Genomic DNA, 14,744 nt, shown 5'->3' with positions numbered 1-14,744 from the left:
GAAAAGGAAAGAACTACCAATACAACAACTTGGATGAATCTCAAATGCATTATGCTAAGTGAAAGAAACAAGACTCAAAAGTTTACAGACTATGTGACCCCTTTTGTATAACATGTTCGCCTAAGGCTGGGGCTAAGGGAAGAGGTTGATTACAAATATGCACAAGGTAATATTCTGTGGTGCCGTAACTGTTGTTTGTGTTGATTTTGGTGGTAATAGTAGTTACATGACTGTAAGACCTGTTTAAAATTCAAAGAACTCTACACTAAAAAGTGTGGATTTTAATGTATTTAAAGTATACCTCAATAAACCTGACCCCCAAAATTAACAGTTACCATTTACTGAGTACACTTTTAAGAATTTTCAAACCCTCAAAAAAAAGAATATAAACATAAACATATGTATAACTGAATCACTTTGCTGTACACCTGAAACTAACACAATATTGTAAATCAACTATACTTCAATTTAAAAAAGAATTTTCAAACCCTCATTTTTTATGCAAAGAAGCTACTAGGCTTCCTTTTTTAAGGTGAAGTGACAAAGATTTAGAATAGCATCATCCTATATTACTTAAGGTGAGCCAAGACGGCAAGCCACATACAACATTTTAAATTTTCTAGTAGCCATGTTAAAAAAATTCTAGGAAGAAGTAGGTGAAATTAATCTTAGTACTATATTTTCTTTAACCCAATATATCAAAATCTTACCATTTCAACATGTAACCAATATAATTATTAACGAGATGTTTTGCATTCTTTATATTCTATTAAATCTTTGAAATCTGTTGTGTATTTTATACATCTCCCTTTGGACTAGTCACATTTTAAAGAGCTCGATAGTAACATATGTGCAGTGGCTATCAAATTAGACAGAGCAGACCTAGAACCTTCTCAAAGCTGCACTTGAACCCGTGTTCTCTTCTGTACTTAATAGTAACATCCACAGACATCTGATGTACTGAATTGTATTTAACTGAATATTCTGCTATGAGCTGTAATAAAGTTATGACTTTGCAGTGGTTAAAAGAGGGAAATTTTATTGAATTATTTGAACATTAAAATAAAGTTACAGGTGATTTGTAAGTTTTATGTTTAAAAAGATGTTTTCCTCTTCTTTGATGCAGATTCTCTCCTTAACAGAAATAAAGGGCCTTTGGCCTCAATAAACACAGCAATGTCCTCACATAACCAAAAAACATCTGATTGACAATTTAATACAAATAGAGTTGTGGAAAAAAATAATAATACTTTTGTTGAGTGAACTGATCAATTAGTGAAGTTATAATAATCATTGTAGATATAGCCCCAATGCTTTTTCCAAAAGTGGGAATCAGGAAAACTGTGATATACCTCTAGTTTTTCCTGAGAATTATGATTAATACTTTCCATTTACAGTTTCTCCCTTTTCAAAATTAGGATATCTTTCCTACCTTGAATGAGAGAAATTACAACTCCTAGCCAATAGGTTTCCAGAGCGTGTTAAAACTGTATAAAAAGGCATACTAAATGCTTAAAATAGTTATGAAATGAATGAACAAATATTGGGGAGACTATGAGGAAACAGGAATTCTCATACTTTATTGGTGGGTACCCAAACCTGTACGACCCCTGACAAGGATAACTGATCAAGATCTTTCAAAACTATACTTTGCACATTTGTCCTTGGCTTCAGAAGTCCCTCCTCTGAGAATTTATCTTAATCTTTCCCACATTTGTCTTGCTACCTCCTAGACACTGCCAAAAAGCCAGACCTTAGTTTCTACTGCTCTGAAATCCATAGATAAGTCTCTCCTCCTCCAGCCTGGGTGAATCTCTTTTTAGTTTCTCAATACTTCCAGGTGATTCTGCTGACTCATCCTGTCTCCAAGTCTGAGACCAAGGCAGTGTAGAAGCTACATGTGGGGCAGGTCTCCTAATTCTCTAGCTAGTGTACTCTTTATTACTCACTAGGTGCAAAGTAAAATCTACATCCTAAAAAACCCAACACAGCACATGACAAATTATTTACTGCAATAGAATGTGCATTTAGATGAAAAACTTGTATAAACCATGTGTGTTTAAAATGGCCACCTTTGACTAAGCTCTTCATATGTACAAGTTGTGTGGCCAGAAACTTAACATACGTTGTTTCATTGAATCTTCTATACTACAGGTGAGGAAGCGGAGATTCAAAGGATTTAAGTTAAATTCACGATGCCTACTTGTGGCAGAGCCAGAATTTGAAGGCTAGTCTGATTGAGTCGCAGCCTTTAGTCAAATCATTAAGGTATTCTTCTCCGCTCCGTATACAGAGGTAAGCACTGTTTTGCCTTTAGCATATGGACATCTAAACCTACTTCCAAGGTAATTATGTATTGCTATAAATAATTTGCTAAGTGCCATTTGTTGCTCAACTTGATACGATGCATCAGTAATGTCACACAACTGAATGCACTTCAGTGTGTGTACAGCTATATTGACATCTCCTGAAAGGCTGCTTCAGCAATTTATGATTTGGAGCCTCTATTACTATATATCACTTATTAAGATAGTTCTCAATCACAGCACAATATTTCAAAAAGCCAAGTCAATGTTTTAAAATATACTTTAGGATATGATCATAGAACAAGAGATGACTACTAATTGTATTTATCCTCTCCAGTACATTCGGAAGTAATAAGACATATATCTTTCTGTACTACTCCCTTCCTTCCAAATTTTTTGTTTCCAAATACAACATTCCACAGACCAATCATTTTAAATACATTTTGCAATGTAAGCCCATTCCTTATGTTACATTAACTGGCTTCCATTTCATCAAGGTTAAAAACAACTTACAGTTTGATAGTGTCTCAAGTTTATTAAACACGATTTTATTTTTGTATAATAGTCTTCTCAGGAAGCCAGACTGTTTTCACTTAGCTCTGCATGGTGTTATGAGCCAAGCCCAAGGCCATGATGGCCGATGGGAGCTATGGAGAATCCACAGACACTTGCCCAGCTGGGAACCAACTTTCATCAAGACTAGGCCCTATATGTAGTAGGAACTCAATAAATATTTTTTATTAATTGGCCCAGAAAAGGTCTTACAAATGCCTAAATGGTCTTATTGTTTTGTTTATTCTCTTTAATTAAAAGCAGGGCTTCTCATACAGTATGAATCACCTAGGGGTCTTTTCATTTTTTTTTAAATTTTTTAAAATTAATTTGTATTGGAGTATAGTTGCTTTACAATGTTGTGTTAGTTTTCTCCTGTACAGAAAAATGAATCATCTATACATATATATATATATATATATATATATCCCCTCTTTTTTGTTTTTTTTATTAATTTTTATTGGAGTATGGTTGCTTTACAATGTTGTGTTAGCCTTCACTGTACAACAAAATGAATCAGCCATATACACAGATATCCCCTCCCTTTTGGACTCCCTTCCCACCTAGGCTACCACAGTGCATTAGGTAGAGTTCCCTGTGCTATACAGCATGTTCTCATCAGTTTTCCATTTTATACGTAGTATCAATAATGTATATGTGTCAATCCCAATTTCCCAATTCCTCCCACCCCACCCCTTTCCCCCTTGGTATCCATACATTTATTCTCTATATCTGTGTCTCTATTTCTGCTTTGCAAATAAGGCCATCTATACCATTTTTCTAGATTCCACATATATGTGTTACCCTACGATATTTGCTTTTCTCTTTCTGATTTACTTCACTCTGTATGACACCCTCTAGGTCCATCCACATCGCTACAAATGACCCAATTTCATTCCTTTTTACAGCTGAGTAATATTCCATTGTATATATGTACCACATCTTCTTTATCCATTCCTCTTTTGTGGGACACATAGGTTGCTTCCATGTCCTGGCTATTGCAAATAGTGCTGCAATGAACATTGGGGTGAATGTGTTTTTTGAATTATGGTTTTCTTATCTCCTCTTTTTTGGATTTCCTTCCCATTTAGGTCACCACAGTGCATTAAGTAGAGTTCCTGTGCTATACAGTATGTTCTCATTAGTTATCTATTTTATACATAGTATCAATAATGTATATATGTCAATCCCAACCTCCCAATTCCTCCCACCCCCACTTTTCCCCTTTGAATCACCTAGGAATCTTTTTAAAAAGCAGATTCTGTTTCCGTTGGATTGAGGACTGAGGTTCTGCATTTCTTACAATCTCCTAAATGATGTTCATGCTACTGGTCCTTGAAACACCGTGAGTAGCAAGGCTGTAAATCCTCCTTCAGAAAGTATTCGTGCTTATATCATTGTGCCACCATAGCCCCCTGTAGCTCCCCTAACTTAGCTTACTAATTGTAATCTTGTATTTATTTATCTACACTTCTATCTAAACTACAATCTCTCTGGGTACAGGGACTCATGCATTTCCCATGCCTAGCAGATAATTAATATTCAATAAATTCTTCTGATGTCAACTAACCAATGAATGAATGTGTACCAAAGATACACTTTTATACACACCTTGAATGCACATAACGCTCCCCAAGCTACCTTTTCATAACAATATCACCAGGGCGTTGGGATTTTTCAAAATCAGAGCAAAAATAAAGTCCTTTATAATCATTCCAAAAAATAAAAAAAAATCAGAACAAAACTCACCATTATAATCACGGCTGATATTTACTGAGTACATTGTGTATTAACTCATTTAATCCCCACAAAAGCCCTTCATAAGGTAAAGTTATTACAATTACCATTTTAAAGACAGAAATGGGGCTTCCCTGGTGGCGCAGTGGTTGAGAATCTGCCTGCCAGTGCAGGGGACACGGGTTCGAGCCCTGGTCTGGGAAGATCCCACGTGCCGCGGAGCAACTAGGCCCGTGAGCCACAACTACTGAGCCTGCGCGTCTGGAGCCTATGCTCCGCAACAAGAGAGGCCACGATAGTGAGAGGCCCGCGCACCGCGATGAAGAGTGGCCCCCACTTGCCGCAACTAGAGAAAGCCCTCGCACAGAAATGAAGACCCAACACAGCCAAAAATAAATTAAAAAAAAAAAAAGACAGAAATGGATTCACAGAAATGTTAAGGACCTTATCAAAGTCTATACAGCTAGTTCGTGTCATCGCTGGGGTACGCACCTAGGCGCCACAGTCCACAGATCTAACTACTACCCCATAAAGATTAAACAATGGAATCTCTCTGTGACTTTGTCAAACTTTTTAATCTTAATATGCTTGACATCTGCAGAATGGGGATCAGACCCATTCTAAAGACTGCTCTGCAGGATCCCCCATCTAGTCTACACTGGGCATTCTTGGATTTAATTCTCTTCTGGTACCACCCCACAAATTTATGTCATGAAGCAAACTGTAATTTTTCTGGAACACAAATGTGAATGACAAAAGCTGTGCAAAGCTCATCCACCAGAACAAGACACTAGGCGGCCACAGGAAGGGGGGACAATGAAGGAGCAGCACCTACATGAACACATGGCTTTATTTTCCTCTTATCTTCATGCACATAAGAATTCCAGAGAAACGGTATGTCATTATGGTATTCTCAAATTCGGGGCTTGCAAAACGTATCCTTAGAAAAATGTTAAGGACCTACTCCACGTTCTTGGCTGACATTCTCTTATGCAGGCACCTGAATTAGAAACCTTTGCATAATTAAGGAAAAGCAGACTGTGTGCATTTAAACTTATCAGCTTTCTTTATTTAAAAGGAGATAATACATAGCATTGTTTATAAAGAGAAAAAATCATACAACTATTTTAAGAGAGAAGTCACTATGGTAACCATTTCTCTGCTTGAATTTAGAGAGGCAGTGCCTTCTGCTACTGGAAAATTCTCTCAGCTTTTAGCCAGCAGCAGATATTACATATTACTTTATACTGGACTTTTTTTTTGTCTTATACAAAATAAGTCTCCACGTTCTTTATGTAATGGAAAATCCCTTAACATTCCATAGAATAACTCATATTGCATACTTAATGACTAAATGGAAATTTTATTGGGTGGAACATCTTCAAAGACAAATAAAAATAATGATGAAGTATCTCATCCAGAATGTCATACCTATCTTGACACAATTGGGTGGTTCTACAGTCAATGATTTTAAATGTCTGTAAATTTTACTTTTTTCCAGAAAACCATTTTCTAGATTAATAAAGATTAATCAAGATAACTTTTTACCCACATTATTTTCTTACATATAATTGGGAGCTCTCCTTCCTGCTCCCCAACACAGTTATGCATATTCTAATAAAAAAGTCCTTCCTAACCAGTGGCAAATATTTTCCAGATTTCCTGCAAACAGGAAAGACCATAAATTGTGTTCTACTTTAGCAATACTTCTCTAACTCCATTTAGCCCCTCTAGCTTTCATTGAACCAGAAAACTACAATATCAGAACAACAATAATACCAATAACAGTAACTATCACTCATTAAGTACTTGCTAGGTATCAGGCCCTGTTCTAAGACTCACATGAGTATTAGATTTACAAATTTAGCACAACCAAGGAAAGCCAGAGTGCACTCAAAGATCTCAGATTTGTATATTAAAAAAGATAATATTTAGCATTGATTATAAGGGTTTCTCTTTTAATCCTCACAACAACCCTATAAGCTTGCTAAGGGACCTTGGATATTGTACAGATCAACTTCCATATCCTGTAAATCCTCCCTGAATCCACTGTACAGATTAAGAAACCCAGTCATTTTTTCCTCTGGTGTCATAGTTTATGAAATGAAATAAGCAATGCACTGAATGTAAATGTGTTAATAGGAGCTCAGGAACAATAGCACGTACTGGATAAAGAGAGAAAAATGGCTGGCAAAACATGCAATAAATATTCAACACTCTAAATCACAAATGCAGAAGACACAAGTATTTCTTATAACAGTATACCAAAGCATCATATTGTCTTTTGTTTTTTGCAAAATCCCTGGTATTCTGAATTTGCACTTTATGTAAGCCATGATATTATAAACACTATATTTATACATGAGGGAGCATGGAACTTATTTATGTATACATCAGATGAACATACTGTTGCCATTTGTTACTGCTATTCCCCTTTTTTGTAGGAAGGTGGATGAGTAAATCATAGTAATAGAAAAGCAAGCATGCTTAGGTTAAAGTCCTTGCTCACGGTTTTGGTAGTGTGTTATAGTACACTGGTGTATGAAAGGCAATAAAATTATTTAATCAATTAGATTTTCTCTTCATATACAACTATTATTTCCAGTAAGCAGCCTTACAAACTATCTTTACAGTATTAGTTAGAGAGGATAATTAGAGGGGCACAGCAATGAAACATACTTCATCACTGCACCTGATAAACACCTGGGGTACACCAATGTGAGGAACTTTCGGTTACAAATAATTAACTGTACCCACAACATTAAAAACTCTAATAGACTAAGTGTGTCATCTTTTGACAAGACTATTATGGCACTTAGTTTCCCCTAATTCTGTCCTATAGTTCCTTTTGAAAAATCAGCTCTGTTTATTTAACCCTGTAAAGATGCAAACCAATGATAGAAAGGATTTTTTTTACCCTTTTAAGAAGATAAAAAAGGACAATCTCCACTAATTATCCCAGGTACACTTTCTATATCAGTCATTACTTATGCCCTATAATTCCTCAGAGCAAGGCCCATTCAGTCAAAAAGAATGATATTATACAAAGTCTTTCATAATAAGTAAATTATTTTCTGCAGTAAAATCCCCAAGGGCTTTGCAAAATTTCAGTTACTCAGGTGAGCTGAGAGTAACTGCTACATTCTAGAAGTTCCAATAATCTTTCTGGCCTTTTGGGAGTACTTAGTTTATGAGTTATGCCTAAGTACCCTGAGGAAATTGAAATGGGTAATTGCTTCACTGGTATAGGTTCAGGTCACTTACTATATTAATCCTAACAACTCTCCTTGGATGCAGGTAAGAGGCAGCCTCACTAGCCCTGCCACCCAAACAAGGAGGCTCTGTGGCCTGCCCCCGCCCCCAGCTGCCAGGCAGCTGCCATACCCGACTGACCATCCATTGGTCCTGAACACATTTGCCGCTGAAATTGCTTTTTAATTGGCTTAAATGGGCTTATTTTCCCCTCTTCTATTGTTGAAGTAGAGGTGGAAATCTGCTTTCAAAGACCAGCCTATCACATCTCCTTCCTTGGCTCCCCTGACCTTCAGGCAGTGCAGCTGCCTGAGTTGAGTTAAAAATGGACTGTCAAGCTGGTTTTAATTTCTGCAGCTCTGCCTCCCAGTGTCCTCCCACTGATCTGTTTATCACAGCTTCCTTACCCCTTCTGTTGTTGTTTTTCTTACTAAGGGTTCTTAGCCTGGACAGCTGAAACTGCTTCTCAAGGCCCTAACCTGCAGATCCTTGTACACAGAATCCTAAAGGATTGGGAGCCAACACTAGAACCTCCTACTTGTAGAAACTCTTCTCCCTCCAGGCATCCCCTCCCTCTCCTCTCCTGACCCACCACCGTCTTTGGGAAAGCTCCCTCTGACCAGATCATCTCTACTGGCACACCAAAACGGGAACAGTGTGGCTTAGGCACAGTGGATGAACACATAATGTTTGGCTTCTTGCTGGTGGGTTGGGCGAGCATGTTGACCCTGAGCCGCTCCTCTGTCCCTCTGTGGGCTCAGGTTCAGGACTGCGCATCAAGCTTCACAGGGATTATATCCCTGGCAGGATATAAAACACTGTACTTGTATCTTCATTGCCCCGAGCCCCTTCAAGACCGCCCAAGACCAAGTTCCTCCCGCTAACGGGGCTCGCCAGGAACTGCTGCCTTTGCGAATGACAACTGCTCCCAGAGCCCGGGAGGGTGGTGGAAGCAGCTAAAATCCCACTAATGGTTTTGTTTAGTTTCTTGGCAAACTCCCCTTCATTCAAGCTGCCGGCGCTCTGGAGCCAGGTCTAATTAGAAGGGTACCAGGCTCACCCTTCTCGCGGTGAAAACGCATTAGTCATAGATGAAGCAGTACGAAGGGTGCCGGGGGTGCAGCGAAGACCCGAGGCTGGAGAGCCTCGGATGCGGGAAGGCAAGCTAGAGCTGAGCGCGTGCGGGAGAGGAGGATACAGAGACCCTGGGACGGGACGCGGAGTAGAGTTGACTCGGTGAGAGGCCAGAACTAAGCGCAGAAACGATGCCCATTGAACATCTACACAGATTTAAGCAAAGTGGTCAGTCTGACAGAGCAAAGCCTCAGGTCACGGTAACAGACAAAAGGCCGAAAGCTTCCCGCTGCCCGGGACAGAAAGTCAACAAGGGCATCAGGAGTGTGAGTGTGTGCGCGCACGCTAGGGGAGGGGTCGCACCAAAGAATCCTGGTTGGTGACGGAGGGGAGCGGTCAGTTTTGGGCGAGTCGTGCCCCCGGAGTTGCACTCACGGGGACCCGAGGCCCACCCAGGAAACAGCAGGTGTCAACGCTACCGCAAACTTAGCCTCAACTCCCAGCGGCTAGCCTAGGGCTGCTGGAAGTATCGGGGTTGCGATGCAACCGGACCCTGGAGAGGCGGGGCCCGGGGCCGGGGCGGGGCGGCGCAGGTGGGCGGGCCGGGGCAGGGTGAGGAGGCTGGGCCTATAAAACGCCCGCCGCCCCAGCTGCGAGGCAGCTTAGTGGAGCTGGGGCGGGGTGGGCTGGGGGCGAGTCGGGTGCCGATTGCCGCTTGGGTCCGCAGGTCCGTAAGCCCCCGAGGGAGGGGCGGCCTGAAGACGGTGCCTGCCTCGGTTTACCCGCAGGGTTTTGGCCAGCGAGCGCGTCGGCCCCGGCGAACTCCCAGCAAGTGAGCCTGGGTGGGAGGCGCGGGGCCTGGGGGCTCCGGTGCTCCGGGCGCGGGGGTGAGCTCCGCGGGGCAAGCAGGCTCCAAGTTTTGCTAACTTTGAATTAGTTTCAGGTTGTGACTGTTGGCGTCTGCGCTCCCGGAGTTTTGTGAACCTGAGTTGCAGAGGCCGGTTCCTCCCCTTTGGAAAAGGAATGCTTCGGCTTGTTCGCTCCGGGGACTCAGCATTTTAGGAGCCTCTGCACGTCTTCCTTGCTTTTGCAAATCTGTCCTTCTTGCCTCCTTTTTCTAGCGCCCCGGAAAGGCCGTTCCGCCCCGCGAGGGAAACAGAGCCGTTGACCATGGTTGCAACGGGCAGTTTGAGCAGTAAGAACCCGGCTAGCATTTCGGAGTTGCTGGACCGTGGCTTCCACCCGGGGAACCTACTAAATGGTGAGTTTCCCAGCCGCCTCTTCCCTCCAAAGGTCGCAGCCCCTGGATAGATGGGAGGGGCGGGCGTGCAGGGTCGACCCGCTCCTTGAATGTTGGAGGTGCCACAAAATCCATCTGACAGAGACTCCTTTCCAAACTTTTAGCATCTTCTGTCCATGATGGTGAGAAACAAAAGAAGCAAAAGATAAAATCCCAAGGGCTGCATCCATCTAGTCTGCGGCTAATACACTCTTCGGGATTAAAAACTGTACAGGTCCCTACCCTACGTGGTTGTGAAGTTATGGTGAATTTTAAGTGTACAATTATGTGTGTTTTAACAAGTGTATTCACCTGTGTAACCACTACCATCACCTTCTGCCCTCAAAGTCCCATGTACCCCTTTGCCATCAATTCCCCACTCTACTTCTCCCGTCCCCAGGGAAACACTGATCTGCTTTTTGTCGCTATAGATTACTTTCACCTCTAGGGTTGCATGCAGATGGAGCATGTAATATGTACTCTTTTGTATGTGGTTCCTTTCCCACAGCCTAATGATTTTGAGATCCATGCTGTTGCTTCTATCAGTATGTGTTCCTTTTTGTTGCTGAGTAGTATTCTATTTGTGGATATACCCATTATTTCATTTTCTAAGGCCAAAAGGAAACTTTAAAACAGCAGTGATGCTGGACATATTGTCATTTGCAATTTTAAACAGGAGTTTCTAAAGTAATACACTGCTCTGCCACTAAGGAGCTGTGGGCACCAATTGCTTAAGATCTTTGGGCCTTCCTCATTTAGAAGGCAAAGTGGTTGATGATCTAATTTTATAGGCCAAAGCTCTACAATTCTCTATTTTCAACATAGATAAAATATGGAGCCTTATAATTTGGAGGGCATTTGTTTCAATTAGTTTTAAAAAAAAAAGCAATGATCTAAGTTTATGCGTGATGTGGAGAGAGGAAAATGCAGTAGCCAATGAAGTGCAGTAGACTTAGGGTGGGGAGCCCACAGGGCATCTGCCTGTGCTTGCTCAGTTGACTGTGTGTGGTGAGGCTTCCTGCCAAGTGGTAGGATTAATTTGGAACGTAGGTGACCAAATGCAGAGCTATCTCCTTTCCTTTGAGCAAATCTAATTTTGTTTTCCTAGGACTATTGTGTTTTGTTTGGCTACAAAAAACTACCCAGCCAGTTATAAATATCCATGTGAACCTCAGAGGTCTTCTCTTTGAGCAATTTTTAATCGAAGAGGTTGAAGCTAAAATTGGGATCTACAGGTCATTCCAGTAAAGACTTACAAAGAAAACACAAATTTAATTGATGTTTAGTATAGTTCATCAAAGTTCATTTTAAGTTCATCACTAAAGGACAATAGCAAAAAATCTGTTTTTTATGATAATAAGTGAATGTATTCTTAGAGTTAGAAGGTAATAATCCTTAGTCAAAAAAAATTATTAACATTTTTATTCCAGAACTAATGCATAGTCTCTGTAAAAGAAAATTAGAAAACCCCCATAAGCAAATCAGGGAGCAAGAAAGAAAAGAAAATCACTAGTATTCTAAGATAACCATAAATAGATTTGTGATGCATAGTCAGATTGTGTGTGTGTGTACACATATAAATTTATTAAAAAATGGTTATAGCCTACCCACCTTATTTATCAAAACTTTTATTTCATAGGTGAACTTTCAGTCTCAAGTTAAATGATTTGCTTTATTACCCAGCGAGTTAAGAGCAGAGAGAGATCAGCTGACTTCCAAACAAATATTAGAACAAGTAGCTGTAACAGATAGAAATAAACAATGTTGCTATATCTCGGTATGTTTTTTCTGCTCCTGGATTTTTTTTTTTTTTTAATCTTAAACTTCCATTTTCCACAGATTTTGACTACTGGGATTATGTTGTTCCTGAACCCAACCTCAACGAGGTGATATTTGAGGAGACGACTTGCCAGAGCTTGGTTAAAATGCTGGAGAACTGTCTGTCCAAATCAAAGCACACCAAACTCGGTTGCTCGAAAGTCCTTGTTCCTGAGAAACTGACCCAGAGGATTGCTCAAGACGTCCTGCGGCTCTCCTCCACGGAGCCCTGCGGCCTGCGGGGCTGCGTTATGCACGTGAACTTGGAAATTGAAAATGTATGTAAAAAGCTGGATAGGATTGTGTGCGATTCTAGCGTGGTGCCCACCTTTGAGCTTACCCTGGTGTTTAAGCAGGAGAACTGCTCATGGATGAGCTTCAGGGATTTTTTCTTTAGTCGAGGTCGCTTCTCTTCCGGCCTCAGGCGAACTCTGATCCTGAGCTCAGGATTCCGACTTGTTAAGAAAAAGCTTTACTCCTTGATTGGTACAACAGTCATTGAAGAGTGCTGAAAGGGAAGCACTGGAAAGGGTCCTTTTTCTGACTGGGTAATAACACTTCGCAGCGCTCCATTAAAGTCATTGTAGTTTGCCCTGCCTGCTCTTGGTAGGAAACCCCAAACTGAGTTCATCTTCTTTCTATTTCATATTCACGGCCACCCCAACTCAAGGGCTTATCTGGGGACTTTTGAAAAATGACCTACAAGAGAAGTACATTGTCTACATTTATCACAGTTTTTACAAAATGGAATGGAATGGAATAAGGAGAAAAAAAGAAGCAATCCACTTTAGTTTTTTATTTGACTCCACAAGTTTTCCAGGTAGTCTTGCTACTAGACTGTATAAACCCACTTTGCCTAGTCTGATTTTCATATGGCTATTTTTCTGTACGTTTTTAGAGTGATTCTTTCAATCACAGAATCTTAACTGAATGATGCTTAGCCCATCAAGACTTGCAAAAGCTCATACCACCCATTTCCTGCCCCTACTCACATGTTCTTATACAGGAGGATAGGATTAAGTAGGTGAGCTTAATTCAAACTTAACCCCACGCAAATGTGAATAAGGAATGTCACAGTAAGAACAGAGTTATGTACTTCTCTGTCTCTCTGCATCTTCTCCGCTCTTCTGTTTCAAAGAGGTGGCAAAAGCTTGAGCTACCATTTCAGTAACCACAGTATTGTTTTAAATAACTTTATGGTACAATATAAGCTCAGTTTTTCTAGTTCTTAAGTATTGAATTTTATCTTTAAGCTAGAAAAATGGAAAATGCTGATTTGTTTGCATGAAGTTGATTACTTTTCCATTGAGTGAATGGTGAATGTGTATAAGGACGGGAAGTGAGTTCCGGTTCCTTTCTCATTCACTTGATAATCTAGCGTCTTTTTGCTTTTACATATGCTTGATCTCAGAAGAACCATCTCATCCTGTCAGTGTTATCTCATCCTTGGCCTCTCCTGAAAACTAAAGGAACTCGCCTTAACCTGAATCTTCAAAGGAGATAGCTGCACACTACCACTTTTAATTATTAAGATGGGTCTATTTACAAAGTCTCCTTTGACCATGGGTATCTGGTTTATAGTACAGACTAGAGAATGAAAGTCATGATCTAGATAACCAGTGCACACACCCAGCTTTCTTCATCCTTGGATACCTGTCCCTAGGGAAAAATAAAGGCCTTATTTTTCTCTTGTTCCAACTAGCTAGATCTTTTTTTTTTTATGTTAATGAGAGAACATAACCTACACATTATCATGTTCATCCAGGAAGACCTTCACATCCTTGCTGTAGGTCATGGATAAGGAGCTTATTCAGGTCTCCTTAGCACCACCTTACATACCTGAGGCCAGGGTTGTAGGGACCATGGCTTCATCCTGGTGTAATTCAAAAGCAGGTGTGATCCTGTTCCCATAAATGACCTAAAACTTCACTATTCAAATCAGCAAGTGTTCTAACAAATTGAACTCTTCAAATGCTTGGAAAGATACCACAAAGCCAATCTTACAGGACTGGGCCAGGATAAGTTGAGTTGTTTTGCATGTCTATTATTGTCCAGGGCTCTGAAGGTCACTGTAATTGTGTGGGCGAGGAGTCTCTGGCATGGATGTAGAACTGTTGTCCTTTTTCCACTAACAGTTGTCTTTGACTCTCTTGTCTTTTACGCTCACAAAATAGTGGTGACTTATAGAGACTCTTAAGTTAATATTCCTGTTAAAGGAAATTAAAGTTTGTCTATTTTTGACAATAAAGCATCATATATTTTTAATTCTCTTGTCCTCTTTGTCTTTTCTGAGTTTATGCAATGATCACCCTAAAATATATTTGACAATATTTGAGGGAAGGTGACAGAACAATTATCTCCTTTCTGACAAAGGCTATTTGTACCCTTCATTATAATATTCCAATTGTATATTGCATGTGCTTATGTATCAATAAAGAGTCATTTGCGTCATAATTTTTCAAATACGATAATATTTTTCACTGGAAGACAATAATTTGAGCTCCTTTGGCAACTGCCTTTGAAAAAAATACTCATTGTGTAAAGGCTTTTTCTGTAGTTTTCCTAATGGCCAAATGCAAATACATCAGATTGTAAGATTAGTATACATTTTAATTTTTACCAGAATATTCTATTAGAGCAACATATCTTTATAATTCCACAATTATTCATCAATTTGAATTTTGAACCTTGTCCACCTATCTTTTCTGTCTCCTCGAATTTGTCAT

At 40.1% G+C, this 14,744-nt stretch overlaps 1 protein-coding gene across 1 annotated transcript; it reads left to right on the top strand.

Annotated features, from left to right (window-relative positions):
• The first annotated feature begins 9,595 nt into the window (after window positions 1-9,595).
• DDIT4L (DNA damage inducible transcript 4 like) lies at window positions 9,596-14,283 on the top strand. Its single transcript, XM_068542496.1, has 3 exons — window positions 9,596-9,753; window positions 10,043-10,182; window positions 12,040-14,283. The coding sequence occupies exons 2-3, from the start codon at window positions 10,092-10,094 to the stop codon at window positions 12,528-12,530; spliced, it is 582 nt and encodes a 193-aa protein (XP_068398597.1). The 5' UTR covers window positions 9,596-9,753; window positions 10,043-10,091; the 3' UTR covers window positions 12,531-14,283.
• The last annotated feature ends 461 nt before the right edge of the window (window positions 14,284-14,744 follow it).

Source organism: Eschrichtius robustus, chromosome 4, assembly GCF_028021215.1.
Source record: "Eschrichtius robustus isolate mEscRob2 chromosome 4, mEscRob2.pri, whole genome shotgun sequence".
Lineage (NCBI taxonomy): Eukaryota > Metazoa > Chordata > Mammalia > Artiodactyla > Eschrichtiidae > Eschrichtius > Eschrichtius robustus.
The sequence above is the reverse complement of the archived record's forward strand: the minus strand, read 5'-3'. Positions and strand labels throughout refer to the sequence as shown.